This window comes from Pan paniscus, chromosome 5 (assembly GCF_029289425.2).
Source record: "Pan paniscus chromosome 5, NHGRI_mPanPan1-v2.0_pri, whole genome shotgun sequence".
In the NCBI taxonomy this organism is placed as follows: domain Eukaryota; kingdom Metazoa; phylum Chordata; class Mammalia; order Primates; family Hominidae; genus Pan; species Pan paniscus.
In genome coordinates, this window is record NC_073254.2 from 190,611,179 (window position 1) to 190,636,443 (window position 25,265).

The window sequence follows — 25,265 nt, forward strand, 5'->3', positions numbered from 1 at the left end:
TGAAAATTCTTTTCTTTAAGAATGTCGGGGCCAGGCGCGGTGGCTCATGCCTGTAATCCCAGCACTTTGGGAGGCCAGATCACGAGGTCGGGAGATTGAGACCATCCTGGCTAATATGGTGAAACCTTGTCTCTACTAAAAATACAAAAAAGTAGCCAGGCATTGTGGCACGCACCTGTAGTCCCAGCTACTTGGGAGGCTGAGGCAGGAGAATCACTTGAGCCTGGGAGGCAGAGGTTGCAGTGAGCTGAGATCGTGCCACTGCACTCCAGCCTGGACGACAGAGCGAGACTCCATCTCAAAAAAAAAAAAAAAAAAAAGAATGTTGGACATTGGTCCCCCACTCCTTTGTGGCTTGTAGGGTTTCTGCAGAGAGATCTGCTGTTAGTCTGATGGGCTTCCCTTTGTAGGTAACCTGACCTTTCTCTCTGGCTGCCCTTAACAGTTTTTCCTTCATTTCAACCTTAGAGAATCTGACAGTTAGGTGTCTTAGGGTTGCTCTTCTCAAGGAGTATCTTATTGGTGTTCTCTGTATTTACTGAATTTGAATGTTGGTCTATCTTGTTAGGTTGGGGAAGTTTTCCTGGATAATATCCTAAAGTGTGTTTTCCAACTTGGTTCCGTTCTCCCCATCTCTTTCCGGTACACCAGTCAATTGTAGGTTTGGTCTTTTCACATAGTCCCATATTTCTTGGAGGCTTTGTTCGTTCCTTTTCATTCTTTTTTCTCTAATCTTGTCTTCATGCCTTATTTAAATATGTTGATCTTCAATCTATGATATCCTTTCTTCCACTTGATTGATTTGGCTATTGATACTTGTGTGTGCTTCACGAAGTTCTCGTGCTGTTTTTCAGCTCCATCAGGTTATTTATGTTCTTCTCTGAACTGGTTATTCCAGTTAGCAGTTCCTGTAAGTGTTTATCAAGGTTCTTAGCTTCCTTGCATTGGGTTAGAACATGCTCCTTTAGCTCAGAGGAGTTTGTTATTACCCATCTTCTGAAGCCTAGTTCTGTCAGTTCATGAAACTCATTCTCTCTGTCCAGTTTTGTGCCCTTGCTGGAGAGGAGTTGCGATCATTTAGAGAAGAGGCATTCTGGTTTTTGTAATTTTCAGCATTTTTACGCTGGTTTTTCCTCATCTTTGTGGATTCATCTATCTTTGATCTATAAGGCTGATGACCTTTGGATGGGGTTTTTGTGTACGTGTCCTTTTTGTTAATGTTGATGCTGTTACTTTGTTTGTTAGTTTTTCTTCCAACTGGCCTCTCTTCTGCAGGTGCCTCTCTTCTGCAGGTCTGCTGCAGTTTGCTGGAGGTCCACTCTATACCCTGTTTGCCTGGTATCACCAGCGGAGGCTGCAGAACAGCAAATATTGCTGCCTGCTCCTTCCTGTGGAAGCTTCCTCCTAAAGGGGCACTGACCAGATGCCAGCCAGAGCTCTCCTGTATGAGGTGTCTGTCGACCCCTGCTGGGAGGTCTCTCCCAGTCAGGAGGCACGGGGATGAGGGACCCATTGAGGAAGCAGTCTGTCCCTCAGCAGAGCTCGAGTGCTGTGCTGGGAGAAACCTCCTTGCCAGGATCCGCTGCTGCTCTCTGCAGAGCCGTCAGGCAGGAACGTTTAAGTCCACTGAAGCTGCACCCACAGCAGCCCCCTTCCCCCAGGTGCTCTGTCCCAGGGAGATGGGAGTTTTATCTATAAGCCCCTGACTGGGGCTGCTGCCTGTCTTTCAGAGATGCCCTACCCAGTGAGGAGGAATCTAGAGAGGTAGTCTGGCCACAACCACTTTGCCGCACTGTGGTGAGTTCCGCCCAGTCCAAACTTCCTGGCCTCCCAGCACTGTTGGGAAAACCGCCTACCAAGCCTCAGTAATGGCAGACGCCCCTTTCCCCTCCAAGCTCGATCGTCCCAGGTCGACTTCAGACTGTTGTGCTGGCAGTGAGAATTTCAAGCCAGTGGTCCTTAGCTTGCTGGGCTCCATGGGAATGGGACCCGCTGAGTGAGACCACTTGGCTCCCTGGCTTCAGCCCCCTTTCCAGGGGAGTGACAGTTCTGTCTCGCAGGAATTCCAGGCACCACTGGGGTACGAAAAAAAACTCCTGCAGCTAGCTCGGTGTCTGCCCAAACAGCTGCCCAGTTTTGTGCTTGAAACCCAGGGCTCTGGTGGTGTAGACACACGAGGGAATCTCCTGATCTGCAGATTGCAAAAACTGTGGGAAAAGCATAGTATCTGGGCTGGATAGCACCATCCCTCATGGCTTCCCTTGGCTGGGGAAGAGCAGTCCCCAGCTCCTTGCACTTCCTGGGTGAGGTGACACCCCACCCTGCTTCTGCTCACCCTCCATGGGCTGTACCCACTGCCTAACCAGTCCCATTGAGATGAACCAGGTACCTCAGTTGGAAATGCAGAAATCACCAGCCTTCTGCGTTGAAATCACTGGGAGCTGCAGACCAGAGCTGTTCTTATTTGGCCATCTTGCCAGATCTCCAGTATTTTCAGTTCATGGATTGATTACGATCATAGCCATGACATGATCACAAGGTCCCACAATAGGCCGTCTGCAGGCTGAGGAGCAAGGAGAGCCAGTCCATGTCCCAAAACTGAAGACCTTAGAGTCCAGTGTTCGAGGGCAGGAAGCATCCAGCATGGGAGAAGGATGTAGGCTGGGAGGCCAGGCCCGTGTCTCCAGTTTTCTGAGTTTTTTTGGTTTGGTTGTTTTTTGTTTTTTGTTTTTTTTTCTTTTTGGCCAGGAATGATCTACCAACAGATAATGCTAAATAAATACTCACTTAAATTGAACTTGTGAATTTAAGCTTTCACAAATGATCTGAGCTAAAAGATATATGCAAGTTAATTCTAGGAGTTTCACTTCTTACATCCTGAGAACAGACACAAGCCAGGCAGTTTTATGTTTTTATTAACCCTAGGAATATGTAAGGAAAATAACCTTAAAATAACTCAAAAACCTACCTATTAAAAAACTTATTTCCATGTAAAAAGCACATGTAAGTGCCATGGCTTAGCGTCCAGCATGCCTTTCACTCTTCTGTGTTTGTAGCTGTGGAAACAGCAATGGGGCACTCAGGAGGTGCGTTCACAACTCTCCCCCAGGGGCCAAGTCCTCCAGACACCTCTCAGGACATCCTTCAGAGCTTCCCACCATAGAACTGCCTCCTTTGCCTGCGCTTCTGCATGGCCCCCTGGGGCTCAGTCCCTCCTGAAAAGACCCTGAGGCTGTCCTGTCCGTCTGTTCACACAAAACCTTTTACCAAATTGTGTACTGGGGTTTTTGAAGCTGATGCGTTTTAGAAGTGATGCTGTTGGGTGACCTGGGGACCAGATTGCTTGTTTTGGTCTCTAAGTTCTTGTTGGAAACATCTCAGCTGCCCATGAGGCTCTGGGTGAAACATGAGGGCCACCTTCGATCTTTATTGACAAAGTCTTATCTTTATTCAAGACCTAGATGACTGGATGGGTGTGGATGGAGTCCTCTTACACACCAGATAAAGTTTGAGTTGCCCTCCCCTGAGTTGGTCTGCCTTCCAATTCTGATGCAAGTACATTTCCTTTAAACTGAAATTACTTATTAACAATTCTCTTGCATCGCAACCCTCCTGAGTTATCACACCTGAGTTAGCCATTCTTTTTAGAGAGTGTACCACTAGAAGAGAAGTGATCTAAATGATCCTCCAAAAACATCCACACCCTCCCCTGGATAAGATGATTCCTGGAAACCTGTCAGCTAAGAAATAAACCTGTGTATGGCTAGGAGGAGCTAACATTTTACCGCATTTATGAAAAGAAGTAACTTTGTAATTAAAGCCTTTTTGTAGAGTGGTCAGAGGACTTCCACATATTCTGAGGATGTTCCGTTCTGGTAGTAGCATTAAAAGACAAAAACCTTGGAGTATATTATCTTCCATTAAATACCTGCAAGTTCTGGAGAGAGCTATGGAGGTATCTTATCTCCTAAATTAGTATTCACATAGGCATTCAATAAATATTTCTTGGCAAAATATTGATTGGATTTAGGATGAAAATTTTTTATATTAAAAAGATTTATCAGGACATTTTTCCTACTCTGGTGATTTCCTATAATCTATTATATCATTAGAACTCCTCAAGAGCCAATTCCTTTATTGTTGGTAAGTTACTTGTTTTCTGTGTGTAAATGATTTTGTATCCTTTTTGTTGAAACTCAGCAGCTGAATCACCTGGCTGGTGTGTTAAAACACAAATTGCTGGGCCCTACCCCTAGAATTTCTAATTGAGTAAGTCTAGGGTGGGACTGAAGAATTTGCATTTCTGAGTTCCCAGATGATACTAAGGCTGTTGGTCTAATAAAAGATGTGGGAGAGAGAAAAATAAAACCTGTTGATTCCATAAGTTGTTTACCAGCTTTGTTCACTAGTATGTCACTTACGTGTCACGGCCTCTGAAGACTGAGAACCGATGAAATCGTTCAGTCCATTTGCTGGCACTGTTGCCTGTGGTGCTAGCCTCTCACTGGTTCCTGAGTAGACCCACCTTGGAAGAACGGATGAAATCGTTCAGTCCATTCACCTGCGCCGTTGCCTGCGGTGCTAGCCTCTCTCTGGTTCCTGAGTAGACCCACCTTGGAAGAACGGATGAAACCGTTCAGTCCATGCACCTGCACCGTTGCCTGCGGTGCTAGCCTCTCTCTGGTTCCTGAGCAGCCCCACCTTGGAATCCCACTGTCCTCTATTGCAGTGGATGTCCCCACCACCACCTGGGCAAGTCCATAGATCTGGAGTCCCAGTCACCTCAGCATACTTCCCCTAATCATTTCGTGGATCCAGTCCCTCACCTCTTTGCCTGCCTCTTGTTTTTCCCTTTATATTCCCCCAGTCAGCTTCCCACTGCTGCCAGAGTCCTCCTGCATAGCAGACTTGATGGTGGTCTTCCTTAGGGCTTCCCTCCAGTGTGTTCCTATTGCACTTGGGACATTTCCCTTCCCTGAACTTCCCCTTTTCTTCTCTCGTCTTTGTTCATTTCTACCCCCTCTTCAAATCTCAGCTCAAGTCTCTTCCTCACAATGTCTCTGCCCTGCAGCAGGAGTCCTCTGCCCTACGCTTTGTAGTTGGACATGAGTGTATTTGGTTAGTTTCAGTGTGCTCCACTGATTGTAAATGTTCCCTGGGGGCAGACAGTGAGTCATTTCCCTGTGTCAGCACCTCCTGTGGTGCCTGGCATGTGATTGGTTGGATGCTTGGGTAGAGGGCAGGAAGGCTGGAAGGCTTTTATCACTGTCCATTGTTGCCTCCTTTCAATCCCAGAATAAGTTTTGTTTATAAGTGTCCTTTATCCAGCAAAGTCCAGCCCAATGTTCCCACCAGTCTCTTCCATGAAAATTTATTAATGCCCTACCCCAATTTGTTTGTTACTCTCTTTGACCTTCAGAACTCTAACAGGCTGGGCACGGTGACTCATGCCTATAATCCCAGCTCTTTGGGAGGCCTAGGTGGGAGGACCACTTGAGGCCAGGTGTTCAAGACCAGCCTGGGCAACATAGCAAGACACTGTCTCCAAAAAAAGGGAAAGAACTCCTGTCATAAAACCTTCGCACTCTTGTAATATTTGCACAGCCTTCTCCTGCAAGCTCTTCCAAGGTAGCTAGCAGCTGTTCATCTTTCATGTGGGGCCACTCAGGTGCAGAGCACCTAGAATTGTATGTATCAGTGCATATGAATGGAGCTTCAGTTCTCAGCCTTCTTAGAAACTTTTGTGACAATATGGTAGGAAAAATGTTGGTAAACAATTGATGGATTTTGTGTTTCTTCCTTCCTGTCTTGTTTATTAGACAGATACCTGGAAATCTCTTCCTTGGATGTCTAAGCCCATCTCATGGAGTCTGAACCTGTAGGGAGTGAGTAAGAGATCACAAGTTCCTAGTTGTGTATTCAGGAAGTCTCTCATTGATCATTTCCACTAGACAGCCCTGCATTGCTTAACCACAGTGATCAGTTCTGAGAAATGCGCAGCTAGGTGATTCTCTCGTGAGAACATCATAGAATGTACTTGCACAAACCTAAATTGTGTGGCCTGTGTCTCCCAGGCTGCAAACCTGTGAAGCGTGTGGCTGCCGAATACTGTAGGCAGCTGTAACAGTGGCAAGCATTTGTGTATGTAAACATTCCTAAACATAGAAAAGGTAGAGTAAAAATATGGTATTGTGATCTTACGGGACCACCATTATATGTGAGATCTATCAATGACCAAAATGTTGTTATGTGGCGCATGGCTGTGCTGGGTTCTACTAAATATATGTAATGAATCTTTTTTTTTTTTGTATTAAATTTTCATGTGTAAGCAATGAAACACAGGTAAAATCTTTCCACTGTCCATCTCCCTGCATGCTGATGGGGACATGACCTTTCAGCCACGTTCATAAATGTCTTATTCACATTAAAAAAGGACTGGAAACTTGTATTTCAGAATATGGTTATATCTGGGTGGTAGAATTGTACATTGTTTTTATTTTCTTCTTTATACTTTCCTGTCTGAATTGTAGTCAAAAAATGATTTTCAAAACCGTTAGTATATTTGAAATAACTGTGATAATGGAAGATTCATTACTTACCTTAGATCCGAGACTAGTAAACTTATTCTGTGAAGGGTAATGTAGAAAATATTTCAGGCTTTGCAGGCCACATGGTCTCTGTTACTTAGGTTGGTCATTAAAGCCTGGAAGGAACCGTGGACGATACCCACGTGTGTATACATGGTCCAGTAAAGCCTCAGCCTCAGATGCTGTAATTGGAATTTTGTGTGGTTTTCCTGCATCATGAAATATCATTTTTACTTTGGTTTTTTTTTTCAACCACTTAAAAATATGAAAGCCCTTCTTAGTTCATGGGCTGCATAAAAACAGGCAGGAGCTGGGTTTGTCCCGAGACTGCACACGTTGCCTGAGTTGATTATTTTCCTGAAAGTGTGTTTCTAAGAAGTAGTTACTGACACTTGTGGTTGTCTTGGACTCATCTCTATCTTAAGTACTACTGCCATAGGGTTGTTTTGTTTTTGCTAATTATCCTTAGCGTTTTCTTAAGAGAAAAATATGAGCAAAGACTTGGAACCAACCCAAATGTCCAACAATGATAGACTGGATTAAGAAAATGTGGCACATATACACCATGGAATACTATGCAGCCATAAAAAATGATGAGTTCATGTCCTTTGTAGGGACATGGATGAAACTGGAAACCATCATTCTCAGTAAACTATCGCAAGAACAAAAAACCAAACACCGCATATTCTCACTCATAGGTGGGAATTGAACAATGAGATCACATGGACACAGGAAGGGGAATATCACACTCTGGGGACTGTGGGGGGGAGGGGGTAGGGGGGAGGGATAGCATTGGGAGATATACCTAATACTAGATGACGAGTTAGTGGGTGCAGCGCACCAGCATGGCACATGTATACATATGTAACTAACCTGCACAATGTGCACATGTACCCTAAAACTTAAAGTATAATAAAAAAAAAAAAAAAAAAGAATAAAAAAAAAAAGAGAAAAATATGTTTTTTCTCTCTCCAAAATAAATAATGAAAAAGCTTTTCAGGTGGAGGGAATACTTCAGCCATTTTGGAAATGTAAGTGAGTTTTGTTGAGTTGTTTCACTTCTGATGGCGGGAAATATACCACTGAGAGTAGTCAGTGCTATTATGGGAAACATAAGAAAAGAAAGAGAAGAATTTCCTTTTTTGGGTCATTTGACTCTGAGGCCGTTTGGTTAGTAGGTTCTGTTTCCTTAGTAAACAAAAGGGACATTTAGATCCCAGCCAGCCTTGAGCTTTTGGCATGTATTTTATAGCCAAGTGGTCCTCACAGAAAATCACAGCTGTGGATAGCAAGGGAGGACATCTCGGCAGTCACAGATTAACAAGTCTGACCTTAGAAACAGCACCTTTCTGTTTGTCAGAGTGTGGAAGCAGAGCTGCACCTGCATCTGCAACTCAGTGTGAGTCATCATCATTTGTCGTGGTTTCAGTCAATGAGTAAGGGTGTTTTTCTTTTGATTTTAATAGTTTAAACATCTATATAAAATATAGAAGTGAAACACTAAAAATTACATTGTAGGAATTTCTGTGTATTTAATAGTTTTAGGAAAGTGCTTTCCAAAGCCTGGGGTCCACAGATTGCCTGCATCCAAGTCTTCTGAGTTGTTAAAATGCAGACTTCCAGGCACCCATACCTGTCTAATCAAATCAGAGTTTCTGCATATAGATCCCAGGAAAATGCATTTTTTTTTTTTTACAATCTCTGCAGTTGATTCTTTTGCACATGAAAGGTTGAAAACCATTAATTTAAGAGAGTAAGAGAGCAGACTAAGGGGTAGATGGATGGTGTTTTATCCAAGTGCTCCATCAGCTGTGATACTGCAGGGCGGCAGTGCCTTGTTATATCCTTGAGACAGCGCATTTGAAAGATGTTCTGAAAGCATTCTTAATGGTCGAAAGTGCAGTATCCCTCAAAGTTTAGCCATTAAAAAAAGAAGGAATGTTTTCATTGAAACGTACGTATGCCAGCCCTTTAGGTTTGGGCTTTTTAAAGAAAAACACTAATCTGATCATGTTTACTTTCTAGTTCCTTTTACATCAGGAAGGGAAGAGATTTGTTTCCTTTTACTGTATTTCTACAAGGAGCATATTATAACTCTGTGCTGCAAAGAACAATAGTTAATGGACTTTTTTTCTTAACTAGGGGGAACGCCTAGTTTGAAAATATTATGGCTGAACCAAGAGCCAGAAATACAGGTTCGGCGCTTGGACACACTCCTAGCCTGTTTCAATCTTTCCTCCTCAAGAGAAGAGCTGCAGGCTGTCGAAAGCCCGTTTCAAGCTTTGTGCTGCCTCTTGATCTACCTCTTTGTCCAGGTAATGTCCAGCTGCCCGTTCTAGTCACTGCAGCCTGCGCTTACTTTATGAGAGGGAGCATGTGGGATATTGCCATGGCTGGTGTCCCGGATTGTCTTTTTCCAATGTCTGTTCCATGGAACATTATTAGTCCTTTGAAGTGCTCTAAAAATAAAAAGAAGATTGTATGGCAAAATACGTACGAGAAACTCTGTCACTACCTCAGCTTTAGAGATTGTATTAGAGACTTAGGAAATCTTGCAGGTGGTGGAAGCTGCTCTGGCCTTGACTAAACTTTCTCAAACTTTGTGGACCATAGTGTACCTCCTCTGTCCTCGTGGCATTGTTTAGGGGGTGGTTCTTGTTTCTGGGTTTTAGTGTAAAGGTGAGAAAGGACCTGGCTAGAGACCTAGCTTCTCGTAGCTCTTTGCCTCTGGACAGACTACTTCAGCTTTTTCCTATGTCAGTTTCATTCCATCATACAGCAAATGTTTATTGATTATATGCCTTCATTTTCTAATCTGAAAATGAGATAATCTTAGTAGCTGCCTCCTAGGGCTGTTGGGGCGATTTCAGGTGTCATAACCTTCATTATTTAGGTCCTCCCATCCTGCTGAGCTAGAGATTGTAGTGGTAGATCCTTCATTTAGGCTCACTCGACAAGGTGGACTGTTTCTTTTGCATTAGCTTTATATGTAGTTTATATGTGAAAATCATAAAAATCAGTTAAAAGATTCACCTTTTTAATAGTTTTCTACATGCACAATAGTGCTTGGACACCTTTAGTAAAAGAAAGGCTGAGAATGCTCCCATCTCCCAGCCCCTCTTTCTCTGCTTTGCTCCTCCCCACCTCCCTCCCTGGCTCTGTGATTTAAGATGATTTTTGTCCCACTGTTGACAAAATGTCTACTTCTTCAGGCTGTTGAGATGTCTCATAAGCTTTCTTCACTCCTTCAAGCCATCGTCTCAGCTTCTCTGACCTCCCTATATGGTGGGTCTCCATTGGCATAGCCTTTCAGTGTTCACTTACCTGGAATAGACAATTATATAATTATTTTTCAAACCTGAATTTACTTTACAAATTATTGATTGTCTTTAAGAAATGTACTCTTATTGTAGAAATACATCTCAAGGGAATCTTGGACTGATTTTTTCTTTCTAAATGTCCTCTTGGCTCTGCCCATTCTATAGCTTGCTCTACATTTTGCATTTTGTAAGATGTGATATGGTTAAGTCGTGCTTAGAGGTTTTATTGCTTCATTATTGGTTTCACATGCACCAATGTAAACCTTGGTTTTTGCATTACCATTTTGAGTAGATTACTTCTTTATTTGCTCAAGACGTAGCAGATTATAAATTAATGTAGGATGGCAGGAACTATTTAAAATGTAGATGTAAAAAGAGAGGAGATGAATCCAAGATGGCTGATTAGAAGCAGCTGTGGTCCGTGGCACTCACAGAGAAGAATGAAAAGGGGCAAGTGAATTCAGCACCTTCAACTGAAATACTCAGATTTTCACATTGGGACTGAGTAGGCAAACAACACAACCCACAGAGGACAAAGTAAACTAGGGGTGGAGGGCAGTGCCCCACCTGGGAACAGTATGGAGCCAAAGGAACCCCCACCCCCAGCCAGGGGAAGCCGTGAGTGATTGTGTGACCCTGCCTGGGAAACCATGCTTCTCCCATGGATCTTTGCAACCCATGTATCAGATCCCTTCATGAGCCCATACCACCACAGCCTTGAGTCTGATACACAGAGCTGTTTGGAGTCTCAGCAGAGCAGCTGCTCAGGCATACACAGAGACCCAAGAGTTTTACATACTCCAGCTCTGGGATCCCTGGCAAGACAAGAAATCTGTCTGTACATATCCCTAGGAAAGGGGCTGAATCCAAGGAGCCAAACGGCATCATTCTGCATGCTGCACTTCCATGGCACCTCACAATTTAAGACCCTCTGGCTTGGAATCCCAGCCGGCCAATGGCAGTGAATTAGAGTCCTCCTTAGAAGGGTCCAAGTTCCCAGGAAGAGGGACGGCCACAGTTCAGTCAACTTACCTGCTTCAGCCTGCCAGCTTTGGAGAACACAGGCAGTCCGGATGAGGGAGGGTCCCCCACCTCCAGTGCAGCACATTGGCTCTACCAAAAAGCAGCCAGATCCCTGATCCTGTTCCTCCTGACTGGGTGAGTCCTCCCAGTAGAGGTCTCCAGCCACCTCCTACAGGTGGGTGTGGGCCAGCAACAGGTCAGTAACCACTAGGACAGAGCTTCCAGAGGAAGGAGCTGGCTGCCATCTTTTCTGTTTCACAGTATTCACTGGTAGTACCTCCAGGTATGGGAGAAACTGAGGCAATTGGCATCTGGAGTAGACCGCCAGCAAACGGCAACAGCCCTACAGTAGAATGGCCTGTTAAAAGAAAAACAGAAAACAACAACATCAACAAAAAAGACCCCACCAAAACCTCATTCAAAGGTTATGGATAGGGTTAGAGATCTCAAAGATCAAAGATAGATAAGCCTACAAAGATGAGAAAGAATCAGTGCAAACATGCTGAAAACTGAAAAAGCCAGAGTGCCTTTTCTCCTCCATGACTGCAACACCTCTCCAGCAAGGACACAGAACTGGGCTGAGGCTAAAATGCCTAAATTGACAGAAGTAGGCTTCAGAAGGTGGGTAATAATGAACTTCGCAGAGCTAAAGGAGCATGTTGTAATCCAATGCAAAGAAGCTAAGAAATATGTTAAAACTACAGGAGCTGATAGCCATAATAGCCAGTTTAAAGAGGAACATAACCAACTTGATGGAGCTGAAAAACACAGCATAAGAAATTCACAGAACTTCACAGTGCAATTACAAGTATCAATAGCAGAATAGACCAAACAGAGGAATCTCAGAGCTCGAAGACTATCTTTCTGAATTAAGATAGGCAGACAAGAATAGAGACAAAATAATTAAAAGGAATGAACAAAACCTCCAAGAAGTATGAGATTATGTGAAGAGACCAAACTTATGACTGATTGGGGTACCTGAAAGAGAAGGGGAGAACAGAACGAAGTTGGAAAACATACTTTAGGATATCATTCAGGAGAACTTCCTCAACCTAGCAAGATAGGCCAACATTCCAATTCAGGAAATACAAAGAACCCCAGTAAGATACTGAATGAGAAGATCAACCCCAAGACACATAATCATCAGATTCTCCAGGTTGAAATGAAAGAAAAAAATGTTAAGGGCAGCCAGAGAGAAAGGCCAGGTCACCTACAAAGGGAAACCCATCAGACTAACAGCAGACCTCTCAGCAGAAACCCTACAAGCCAGAAGAGATTGAGCGCCAATACTCAACATTCTTAAGAATTTCCAACCCAGAATTTTATATCCAACCAAACTAACTTCATAAGCAAAGGAGAAATAAGATCCTTTTCAGACAAGCAAATGCTTAGGGAATTTGTCACCAACAGGCTTGCCTTGCAAGAGCTCTTGAAGGAAGCGTTAAATATGGAAAGCCAAAACTATTACCAGCCACTACAAAAACACACTGAAGTACACAGACCAGTGATACTGTGAAGCAACCACATAAACAAGTCTGCAAAATAACCAACTAGCATCGTGATGACAGGATCAAATTCACACAGAACAATAGTAACCCTAAACGTAAATGGGCTAAATGCCCCAGTTAAAAGGCACAAAATGGCAAGCTGGATAAAGAGCCATGACCCATCCATATGCTGTCTTCAAGAGACCCATCTCATGTGCAGAGACACACATGGGCTCAAAATAAAGGCTTGGAAGAAAATTTACCAAGCAAATGGAAAACAGAAAAAGGCAGAGGTTGCAATCCCAGTTTCTGACAAAACAGACTTTAAACCAACAAAGATTTAAAAAAGACAAGAGTATTACATAATGGTAGAGGATTCAATTTAACAAGAAGAGCTAACTATCCTATGTATATATGCACCCAGTACAGGAGCACCCAGACTCGCAAAGCAAGTTCTTAGAGACCCACAAAGAGACTCCCACACAATAATAGTGGGAGACTTTAACACCCCACTGACAAATATTAGATCATGAAGACAGAAAATTAATAAAGACATTCATGACCTGAACTCAGCTCTGGATCACTTGGACCTGATAGATAGCCACAGAATTCTCCACCCAAATTCAACATAATATACATTCTTCTCATTGCTGCTCGGCACTTACTCTAAAATGGATCACATAATCGGAAGTAAAACACATCTCAGCAAATGCAGAAGAGCTGAAATCATAACAAACAGTCTCTTAGACCACAGAGCAGTCATATTTGAACTCAAGATTAAGAAATTCACTCAAAACCACACAACTACATGGAAATTGAACAACCTGCCCCTGAATGACTCTTGGTTAAATAATGAAATTAATGAGAACAAAGAGACTACTTACCAGAATCTCTGGGCTGCAGCTAAAGCAATGTTAAGAGGGAAATTTATAGCACTAAATGCTGGAAAGATCTCAAGTTAACAACCTGACATCTCTACTAAAAGAACTAGAGAACCAAGAGCAAAAGAAAACCCCAAAGCTAGCAGAACACAAGAAATAACCAAGATCAGAGCTGAACTGAAGGAGATAGAGACACAAAAAACCTTTTTAAAAAAAATCAATGAATCCAGGAGCTGTTTTTTTTTAAATTAATAGACCACTAGCTACACTAATAAAGAAGAGAGAAGAATCAAATAAATACAATCAGAAATGATAAGGGGGTTATCACCACTCACCTCACAGAAATATAAGCAACCATCAGAGAATACTGTAAACACCTCTGTGCACATAAACTAGAAAATCTAGATGACATTGATAAATTCCTGTACACATATGCCTTCCTGAGACTGAACCAGGAAGAAATTGAATCCCTGAATAGACCAATTGAATCCCTGAGTAGACCAATAATGAGTTCTGAAATTAAGGCAATAATAAATAGCTTACCAAACAAACAAACAAAAAAAACCAGAACCAGATGGATTCACAGCTGAATTCTACCAGAGGTACAAAGAAGAGCTGGCACCATTTCTACTGAAACTGTTCCAAAATATTGAAAAGGAAGGACTCCTTTCTAACTTGTTCTATGAGTCCAGCATCATCCTGATACCAAAACCTGGTAGACATAGAATGAAGAAAGAAAACTTCAGGCCAATATCCTTGATGAACATTGATGCAAAAATCCTCACTAAAATACTGGCAAACCAAATCCAGCAGCAAATCAAAAAGCTTATCCACCATGATCTAGTTGACTTTATCCCTGGGAACTAACTTCAGCAAAGTCTCGGGATATAAAATCTCCAGTATTCCTATACACCAACAACAGGAAAGCAAATCACAAATAAACTCCCATTCACAATTGCTACAAAAAGAATAAAATACCTAGTAATACAGCTAACAAGGGAAGTGAAGGACCTCTTCAAGGAGAACTAAAAACTACTGCTCAAAGAAATCAGAGAGGACACAAACAAATGGAGAACCATTCCATGCTCATGGATAGGAAGAATCAACATTGTGAAAATGGCCATATGGCCCAAAGTAATTTATAGATTCAATGCTATTCCCATTAAACTACCATTGACATTCCTCACAGAATTAGAAAAAACTATTTTAAAATGCATACAGAACCAAAAAAGAGCCTGAATAGCCAAGACAATCCTAAGCAAAAAGGGCAAAGCTGGAGGCATCATGCTACCCAACTTCAAACTATTCTACAAGGCTACCATAACCAAAACAGCATGGTACCCATACAAGAACAGAAACATAGAACAATGGAACAGAATAGAGAACTCAGAAATAAGACCACACATCTACAACCATCTGATCTTTGACAAACTTGACAAAAATAAGCAATAGGGAAAGACTCCCTCTTTAATTAATGGTGCTGGGATAACTGGCTGAGCCATATACAGAAAATTGAAACTGGATCCCTTCATTACACTATATACAAAAATTAACTCAAGATGGATTAAAGACTTAAATGTAAACCCAAAAGTATAAAAACCCTAGAAGAAAATCTAGGCAATACCATTCAGAACATAGGCATGCGTAAAGACTTCATGATGAAAACACCAAAAGCAATTGCAACAAAAGCAAAAATTGACAAAGGGGATCTAATTAAAGAGCTTCTGCACAACAAAATAAACTATCATCAGAGTAAACAACCTACAGAATGGGAGAAAATTTTTACTATGTATTCATCTGACAGAGGTCTAATATCCAGAGTCTACAAAGAACTTAAACAGATTTACAAGAAAAAAAGCAAAAAAACAATCCCATTAAAAAGTGGGCAAAAGATATGAACAGACACTTCTCAAAAGAGGACATATAGCCGGGCACGGTGGCTGATGCCTGTAATCCCAGCACTTTGGGAGGCTGAGGCAGGCGGATCACGATGTCAGGAGATCGAGACCATCCTGGCTAACACGGTGAAACCCCGTCTCTACAAAAAAAAAAAAAAAAAAAAAAATTAGCCAGGAGTGATGGCAGGCACCTGTAATCCCAGCTACTTGGGAGGCTGAGGCAGGAGAGTGGTGTGAACCCGGGAGGTGGAGCTTGCAGTGAGCCGAGATCATGCCACTGCACTCCAGCCTGGGCAATAGAGTGAGACTCTATCTCAAAAAAACAAAAAGGACATATATGCAGCCAACAAACATATGAAGAAAAGTTCAACATCATTGATCACTAGAGAAATGCAAATCAAAACCACCATGAGATACTATCTCATGCCAATCAGAATGGCTATTATTAAAAAGTCAACAAATGCTGGTGAGGTTGCAGAGAAACAGGAACACTTTTACACTGTTGGTGGGAGTGTAAATTAGTTCAACAATTGTGGAAGACAGTGTTGTGATTCCTCAGAGACCTAGAGGAGAAATACTATTTGACCCAGCAATTCCATTATTGAATCTACCCAAAGGAAGAGAAATCATTCTATTGTAAAGATACATGCATGAGTATGTTCACTGCAGCACTATTCACAATAGCAAAGACATTGAATCAACCTAAATGCATATCAGTGATAGACTGAGTAAAGAAAATGTGGTACATATACACCATGGAATACTATGCAGCCATAAAAAGGAACTAGATCATGTCGTTTGCAGGGACATGGATGGAGTTGGAGGCCATTATCCTCAGCAAACAAACACAGGAACAGAAAACCAAATACTGCATGTTCTCACTTATAAGGGGGAGCTGAATGATGAGAACACAGGGTCACATAGCAGGGAACAACACACACTGGGGACTGTGAGGGGGTCGGGGAGGGGGAAGGAGAGCATCAGGAAGAATCGCTAATGGATGCTGGGCTTGATACCTAGGTGATGAGATGATCTGTGCAGTAACCCATCATGGCACATGTTTACCTATGTAACAAGCCTGCACATCCTGCATATGTACCCCCAAACTTAAACTTTGGAGGAAAAAAATGTAAAAAGATATTTCTTTTGATATTATATGTTAAATATGCATGTATGCACTATTGGTTAATATTTTCTATTTTCTAATAATCTACAGGTGTCTGTAGTTAACGTTGAGTCATAGTGGGACTTGAGAAGTGGTGCATAGCCAGTAAGCTGACTTTTCCCACCCATAAAAATACATGTGTTTTGTTCTTGATACTATGTGTGTGCACAACAATGGGAAGGCCATTGTCAGCCCCCCAGGAGGGACACACCGCCTGCTGTTCCATATGAACGATGCTTGCTGATCCTGTGTGTGGTCACGCAGCGCAGTTCTACCTTCCCATCACTGTGCAGGTGACTGTCAGTTCTTTAAATTCACTTCAAGCAGAAAAAGCCCAGGACCCCAGAACAGTAACATCACATCCCTGTTTATATAAGCCTGAAGCAAGACAAGCATCAGGAAGAAAATTTCCACTTTACCTTTTTTCTATTAATAAAGACCTTTTAAGTAAAATCTCTGTAGTGCAAGTTGGCATGAGCAGACTTGGTAACTTGTCTTTAAAGGAGAGGTTTAAATTGGAACTTTTAAAAACTAGAAGACAACAGATTGACAAATCAATTTGGTATTCGCTAGATGAAGAAGGTGCTGTATTATTCCCAGGGATAATAACTCTCAGAATTAATAAGGCTAAAAAGATACATTTATAAAAATATTACATTTTTATATATTAAGCCTAAATTCGATGTTTTGATGTGTAATATGGGATAAAATAGCATACTGTTCAGTGCATGAAAATGACAGAGAAACTAAATACAGTTGTGTCTTGGTATATGTGAGGGATTGGTCCCAGGACCCCCAAGGATGCCAAAATCCATGCATCCTCAAGTCCTGCGGTCAGCCTGTGGAGCCCACAGATTTGAAAAGCTGGCCATTTATATTCGGGTTTTACATCCCATGAACATTGTATTTTTCCATCTGCATTTGGTTGAAAAAAAATCCACATATAAGTGAACCCATGCAATTCAAACCTGTATTGTCAGGGGTCAACTGTACTCTCATTTGGTCTGACCTCCCAGTTAATAACAGCCACAAATGATTTTATTAAAGACTCATCTGAGAATATCCTCAGGAAAGGTAAGTTTACATCATAGAAATGCATATATTTTATATTCCTTTTATTCCAAGGTAATACCTACTTGGAATAAAAGTGGACTAGGATAGTGACATGGTGAGTAAGAGCATTGGCAGGTCCAAGCAGCAGTCAGCACCCCCACCCTGGTGGAAGCAAATGCCACCATCCTCCAGGGGAGCACAGGAGTCTTTCTGATTTATGGTGGGGTTGTTTTTATTGCAAATAGGCATGTTAGCCATTTTTAATATCCAAGAAGAATCAGTGAAGTTGTTATTCATGGGTCTGCTGTTGGCTTTCTATTTCTTTTTCCGCGAGCCTTTACTTGCCGCAGAAGGTGCTCTTCTGAGAGAAGCAGCTCTTGCGGTCTTAGGATGCCGTGGAGTCGTTCAGTCAGCGGGCACGTCCTGCCTTTATCTGGGTAGCTGAACGCGGTGGCTGGGAGAGGAATGTCTCGACCTCCTCACCGTGTGGGGCAGAGGAAGGGGTGGCACCGTCTGCTCTTGATGGGGTCTGGACCGTCCGTGTCTTCCCCGCTCTTCATGCCCTCTCCTTATCTCCATCATCTACTCCACACCAAGCAGTGCTCAGTCTGTCCTTTGCTGTCTCTTGTTCCTCTGTCCCTCCTTCCTTTTCTCACTTTTGTTGCATCTTGATTCCACAGAGGATTAGTAGGGTCTCATATTGTGGGTTCTGATTTACTCTCAACTAGGATTCGAGGACACAGGTTTCCTCTAGGTTGCCAAAAGTGGATGATGACCCCAGCTCAGCCCAGCTGTGGATATTCACTCTCTGAAAACCCCTGAACTGTTTGCTCTGTGCAATTTGTCCCAAACGTCATCAACTGTCTGGCTCTAAGACCTGGTCTTGGTTGGCACCTCATGATTATTCCCAGATGTTCTGCGGAGTTTTGCCTTGTTAGAGTCTAACCCAACTAGAAATTCAGGCTCCCCTTCCAGCTGGTCTGTGAGTTGTGTGCACAACTGGGGACACCATAGAGAGAGCTTCACAGCCAGGAGCCAAGGATGGTGTGAAGAGGCTGTGCTCTTTCCACCTGCATACTGTCTGCTGCCTGAGGTCTGATGCACCATGTGTGTGCCTGTGCATGTGCCTGTTTGTGCACCTGTGCGTGTGCCTGTGTGTACACCTGTGTGTGTACATGTGTGTCCATGTGTGTGTGCATGCCTGTGCGTGTACCTATGTGTGTGCACCTCTGTGTGCTTGTGTGCACATGTGGGTGCCTGTGCGTGTGCCTGTACATGCCTGTGTGTGCGCGTTTGCACCTATACACACACTCATAGTTAATAACTGAGATCAATTTGTAAGAAATGTTTAATTTTTCCTGTAGCCTAACACTGGCCTTTCTCTGTCCTTTTCAGGTGGACACGCTTTGCCTGGAGGATTTGCATGCGTTTATTGCGCAGGCCTTGTGCCTCCAAGGAAAATCCACCTCGCAGCTCGCAAATCTACAGGTACAGACGTGACCAGTTAGTTGTCACTGCCTGGAAGACAGCTGTGCAGTCCAGCCTTCTCTTTCCCATTATAGTTGAAGTTTCACAGAAAAGATCAGGAAGGTATTTTAGTCAGGATCTTTTCGTGATGCAGTAGTTTGTCTTCGTCTCTTTAATGGCTCTGGGATGAGCAGCCAGATGAGGTACTAATAGGTGCTGCCTCAGTTCCAGTTTTGTGAAACTTGTAGTTCTCAATACTGCCTTTATAGGCTAGTGATTTGAAGAGAATATGTTACGTGGTTCTCTATAAACCTTATTAATTTCTGGTGTTAGCAGTTTTGGCCCTCCCTTGGCCTGCCTCCCAGATGGCTGCTGGCTCAAGGGCGGGGCCGCCTGGCACCTTCCTGGATCCCTCCTGGCGCCTTGCCTGTGGCAAGCGTTCAGTAAAGAACTTCATATGAGGGAGAGGGTACACCTCAGCTAGGAGATCCGCAGCCTCTATTGTTTGTATTCAGACATGCCCTCCGGGAATGCTTATTTCTTTAATTTCACAAAATGGCCCGATCACAGCTAAGTTCTACAGCTCTCCTCTGTGGCTGCACCCTTGTGGACCTGGGTACTGGGTGTTGTTTCCTGTTAGAATATCCCAAGGTCAAGTCACCTATGGATGGAATCTTAAAATTCTGCTTTATCAATGCCATCTGATCGTGGTTATTGGTTTATCCATAGCTATAGTTCAGTTGCATTCGTTTTACTTGTTTTTCTAATGGAAAAAACTAAGTTTCATTTATAAATGGCTTTTACTCAAACCTCACAACTTAGGCCAGGTGCAGTGGCTCACGCCTGTCATCCCACCACTTTGGGAGGCCGAGGCAGGTGGATCACCTGAGGTCAGGAGTTCCAGACCAGCCTGGCCAACATGGTGAACCCTCATCTCTACTAAAAATACAAAAATTAGCTAGGTGTGTGCCTGTAATCCTAGCTACCTGCAAGGCTGAGGCAATAGAATCGCTTGAAACCGGGAGGCAGAGGTTGATGTGAGCTGAGATCGTGCCATTGCACTCCAACCTGGGCAACAAGAGCGAAACTCTGTCTCAAAAAAAAAAAAAAAAAAAAAAAATCACCTCACAACTTATTTTTTTTTTGGTGTTAAGACTCACTCTGTTGCCCAGGCTGGAATGCAATGGCTCAGTCCCTGCTCACTGCAACCTCTGCCCCATAGGCTCAAGTGAGCCTCCCACCTCAGCCTCCTGGGTAGCTGGGACCACAGGCATGCACCACCCTGGCTAATTTATATGTGTGTGTGTACATGTGCATGTACGTGTGTGTGTGTGGAGACGACATCTCATTATGTTGCCCAGGCTGGTCTCAGACTCCTGGGCTCAAGCCATCCTCCTGCCTGGGCCTCCCAAAGTGCTGGGATTATAGGTGTGAGCCACCACACCCGGCCACAACTTTCAATACTAGGTTTCATTCATAAACTAATTCTCATAGCATAGCAGTCCAACTAATGAACAATGCCAGATTTTTTTTTGTATTAGAAATTTCATAGCATCAGTATCCAAAAAGTGGCCTTTTTTTCCTCCATTAAGCAAAAACAGAATTTTAAAATGTTAATTTTAAGTTATCAGTAGGTTAATGTGCATTCTTCACGCTGAGCGGCAGCCCTGGCCTCCCTCCTGGGCCCTGGTTGTGGCTGCCATTGGCTGTGGGTGTTTGTAGCAGCTGCTGAGCCATTTCCATTATAGTCTGGGGGCCTCACCTGCTCCCCTCTTCCCTGTCAGAAGAATTAAACAACAAGACAGAAGTATTACAGAAAGGAACCCTGGGTCCTGTTCTCTGGTCCTAGGCCATGTGGGCAACATAGCACTGGAGTCTGAGAGTCACACAGATGAGGGAGCTGGGTCTGCCCTTCACCAGCTATGGGGTCTTGAGCAGGTTCTTAAGGACATACGGCAAGTAACCAAACTTCTGTGTGCCTCAGTGTCCTCTCATTTGTAAAATGAAGAAACCAAGATTTAAATGCAGCAGAAGGTGTACTGTTCTTTGTAGGCATTTAGCGCATTCGATCTTCGTTTCCACACCCCGTGGATGTGCACACCCTTGCCATGTTGTAATTGGCAAGGCTAAAGTAGAGCCAGGCTTTTGACACCCTGTCCGGGGTTCTGGCCATGCTGCCATTTTCCATGAGAAAGACATGATTAAATAAAGATGCTGTAGAAAAAGGTTGGTTTTAAAAGCACTCCCATAAGTACGCAGCCATCACACAGAGGCCACTTCCCCTTAGCCATCCACTCAGCAGCACTGGTGTATACAAACGTAGCAGAGACTTGTCCCATGCTTCTAGTTCTGTTCTGTTAAAAGTGGGACCTGTGCCAATTATTAATCATTGGTTCCTTCTGAGAATTGTGACTGGGCAGCTTGTGATCCCTGAGGTCACTTAGGAAAATGCTTCCACAAGGAGGGCGTTTTTTCTAACAAACCATGGCACTAAGAACAGAATGTGAGTTTCGCTCATCTCCCCACCAGCCAAGGACTGGCTTGATATCCTAGGTAGGGCAGAGTCACCACTCAGCAGCCCTGCTGGCTCCCTCTTGTGAAAGGTGGAGATGTGGTTTGGGGAAGGAGTTGGGTCCAGGTGCAGCCTCCCCACAGCCTGACTCTGTTCTGACTGCTTCACATTGCAGTAGTATTGCGTTGGGAGTTCGCGGTGGCTTTCTCAATAATGAGCTAATTGAGCCACAGAGGTGTGTGCCCTGGTGTCACCAGCCACTGTTGGGTAGGTGGCTCTTCTGGCAGTGGGTAAGTCACTGTTGCTCATAGTGAATTTTAAAACACCCTATTAGTTCTTTGCCCAACATTACTTTCCTACTCAAATATAGCCTTAAAACTATATATATATATATATAGTTACATACATATTAAAAATTTAGGTGACTGGATTATATGTGTAAAGGTGCATAGTACATATTTATGTATATACACATTCATTTACATACATAGAAATACATAAGAATACAAGAACCCTTAACCTGCAATAACGTTATAAGTAAAGGAAAGAAGAAAGAAGGAAAGCAGTATTACTTACAGTTTAAGAAAACCAAAACATGACTTTTAAAAGTAAAGGACAAAGGATAGTTGTGCACGTGACAGGAGGCTGCTGTTTTCTGGATACCAAGGACAGGCCTGTGAGCAGAAATGATGGCAGTTGTTTTCCCTTTGTAGTTAGGTCTCTGAGTGCCAGTTATGTGTTTGCCAGTTTTCCTATTCATGTCTGTAACTTTCAGTGTGAGCTTCTAGTGTATGGTTCTAGAGAACATACCTGCTCGATTGAACTTTGAATAGGACATGTGATCCTTCATACATAGTTTGTACAACCCTTGTGATCATACATACACATACATATAGATGTATGTGGGATTTAAGTTAGAATCTTTCTTTTTTAATTTTTTGAGACAGAGCCTCGCTCTGTTGCCTAGGCTGGAGTGCAGTGGCGCGATCTCAGCTCACTGCAACCTCCACCTCCTGGGTTCAACTGATTCTCATGCCTCAGCCTCCTGAGTAGTTGGGATTCCAGGCACACACCACCACACCCGGCTAATTTTTGTATTTTTAGTAGAGACAGGGTTTCACCATGTTGGCCAGGCTGGTCTTGAACTCCTGACCTCGAGTGATCTACTCACCTCAGCCTCCGAAAGTGCTAGGATTATAGGTGTGAGCCACCACATCTGACCAGAATCTCTTTATAGTACAGAAGTAAAGTAAATTAAGCAATAGGCTGAATTATATTATGGACAAGTAAATTGTGAGGTCTCCCTCTTCAAACAACTTGAAGGGGGGAGGTAGAGACACGGCAGAAGAGGACATGAACTCTGGCACCCTCAGTACCCTGTTTATTGATGTGACAGGAGGAATGTTTCTGTGGACATTCAAGGTTATGGATCACTCTCCTGTTGCCATCCAGCTCTCCACAGCTGGTGCCCTTGTGGGCCTGGAGTCCAGCATCCTGGTTCAGGCTTCTCTCTGCAGTCAGTGGGCATACCATGTACTGTCTAGGAATGTGGAAAGAGGTATAATTATCTACCTGCCACTCTCCCAGTGTTCTGTAAGAATCTGATACAGGCCCAGATCATTTTGTAAAGTCCTCTGTAGAACACGATGCCATGGTTGCCGTTATTCTCTCATTGAGCAGAGTGGAGTGTGTACTACGTATACTGCCGTGGGGCCAGGCCCAGTGTGTGCACTCACATGGTGTGTGCTCAGAAGTCATTTTGCTCTCATCCCAGGGTGCAATAATAATAATAATTTGTTTTCTTTCTTTTTTCTTTTTTTTTTTTTTTTTTTTTGAGACAAGGTCTGGCTCTGTTGCCCAGACTGGAGTACAGTGGTACAATCTTGTCTCACTGCAACCTCTGCCTCCCAGGCTCAAGCCATCCTCCCACCTCAGCCTTCCTAGTAGTTGGGACTACAGGCGCACACCACCATGCCTAGCTAATTTTTGTATTTTTTTTTTGAGAGATGGGGTGTTGCTATGTTGCCCAGGATGGTCTCGAACTCCTGAGCTCAAGCAATCCTCCTGCCTCAGCCTCCCAAAGTGCTGGGATTACAGGCAGGAGCCACCACCCTGGCAATGATGATTTTATAAATGAGCTCTTGCTCTCTTTTTGGAGAAAAAGCCGAGAAATTCCTCTGCCTTTCTTTGCCCCATCAGTTTATCTTTGCCGTGTCAGGGCTCTGAAAGCCACAAAACCATCACCCCTCCTCCTGCTGGCTTTGTCTCCAGCCCGCTCTCCAGGTGGAGGCTCTGACTGTTAGGGAATTCTGGCTCCGTCTCTTACACACTGAGAACTCCATGAGCTAGTACCTCAGCCACTTTTTCTAGTGCCTCATAGCTAATCATTGGGAAGTTCTTGGTCATATTTTGGTTGGAAAATTAAAAGGAAAAGATGTGAGTTGATGAAAGATAAAATTTTACTGTAAAATTCAAGCCATCTTCTTAAGATTCCCCTGCATGTGGCTGCCTCGTACCCACCGCTGTCCCTGGTGTGCATGGCGAGTGCAGCAAGTCACACCTGTGTCAGCAGCATCGTCCCCTGCCTTGTACAGCACAGCTTGGCCTGGGGCCTGCTGGGGCGCTCAGAAAACAGCAAGCTGTGTGTGCTGTGTTTGTTAACATAGAGTGTGATGACTGATCATTGTCTATGCCAGTAGCAGCTTTTAGTGAAAATACAGGTCCCAGGCAAGGCCTGAAGCCCCAGTTTTTACTTTATTTTGATTACAGGATCATAACAATAAAGTAATTCTGGGTCTCCATTTCCTTGGTAATCACTGTGCTGTGATAGTGTGTGCACCAGCGAAACGTGGCATTCCTACAGTGAGATTATATCAAGAAAGCACTTACTAAACATCATGTTTTGTTTTGTTTTTTTTAGACAGAGTCTCACCCTGTCACCCAGGCTAGAGTGCAGTGGCGCGAACTCAGCTCACTGCAACCTCAGCCTCCCAAGTAGCTGGGATTACAGGCATGCACCACCACACCCAGCTAATTTTTGTATTTTCAATAGAGATGGGGTTTTACCATGTTGGCCAGACTGGTCTGGAACTCCTGACCTTCAGTGATGGGCCTGCATCAGCCTCCCGCAGTGCTGGGATTACAGTCATGAGCAGCCACGCCCAGCCAAAACATACTTTTTTAAAAATGTGTTTTGTTTTTTTCGGGATGTGGCTATGTGCTGGTGATTTGTGCTGCATTTCCTCTTGTTCAGTCACTGAGAGAGATGCCTGCCCCTTCCATTGCATGAAGTCACTGAAGCAAAGGCTGAAAAATGCCCAACTTCCATATCCAGGGGCCCTGGGTCTCCTCCACCTTCTCTGACCTCTCCTCCTTTGAGCCTGCGATGTCCCTTTTATTTATCTTTGTTCAGCAGCACCTTTCACACTGTGAGTCTTGTTCTGAATCCACATGCCAAGTCACTATCCCAGAGTCCTGGCTAGGTTGGTCTGGTGTGTGTTCTGAGGGGGACTCGTGGGTGAGAAGCCAGAGTGTCCCACTTAGGGTTTTCAGTTTCCCTCCTCTCCTAGACTAATGCCCCTTTGAGGAAAGGGACAGTATTCTTGCTCCTCTTTATTTTCCAGCACCTAGCATCCTGCCAACATTGATTAACTTCATTAAATGGATACCTGCAATTTAAAAGTATACATGAGCATTTGCTGAGACAGTCAGAGTCTGTCTGGTTCAGCAAAGTGTTTGTGCAAATACAAAGCAGGTGTCTAGACAAAGCCCCATCTTTGCAGAGCTCCCTCTGACACCTCTCTCTGGGGTTCTCTACAATTCTAGTCTCAAGAGCTGATGGGGGCACTTGGGACAGGGATGCCTGAGGGCCC

The 25,265-nt window shown here is 43.6% G+C and overlaps 1 protein-coding gene across 8 annotated transcripts in view; it reads left to right on the forward strand.

The window, feature by feature from the left end:
* The window catches only part of FAM120B (family with sequence similarity 120 member B), a 105,202-nt gene that overhangs the window by 41,424 nt on the left and 38,513 nt on the right, over positions 1-25,265 (forward strand). For 7 of the 8 annotated variants that reach the window (XM_034963290.3, XM_008975152.5, XM_063605561.1 and 4 more), the window contains 2 exons: positions 8,730-8,902; positions 18,810-18,902. In XM_034963290.3, coding sequence (XP_034819181.1) covers positions 8,730-8,902; positions 18,810-18,902 — 266 coding nt within the window. Of the gene's footprint in view, positions 1-8,729; positions 8,903-18,809; positions 19,005-25,265 lie in introns of all 8 variants that reach the window. The other variant, XR_004672301.3, reaches the window with a different exon arrangement.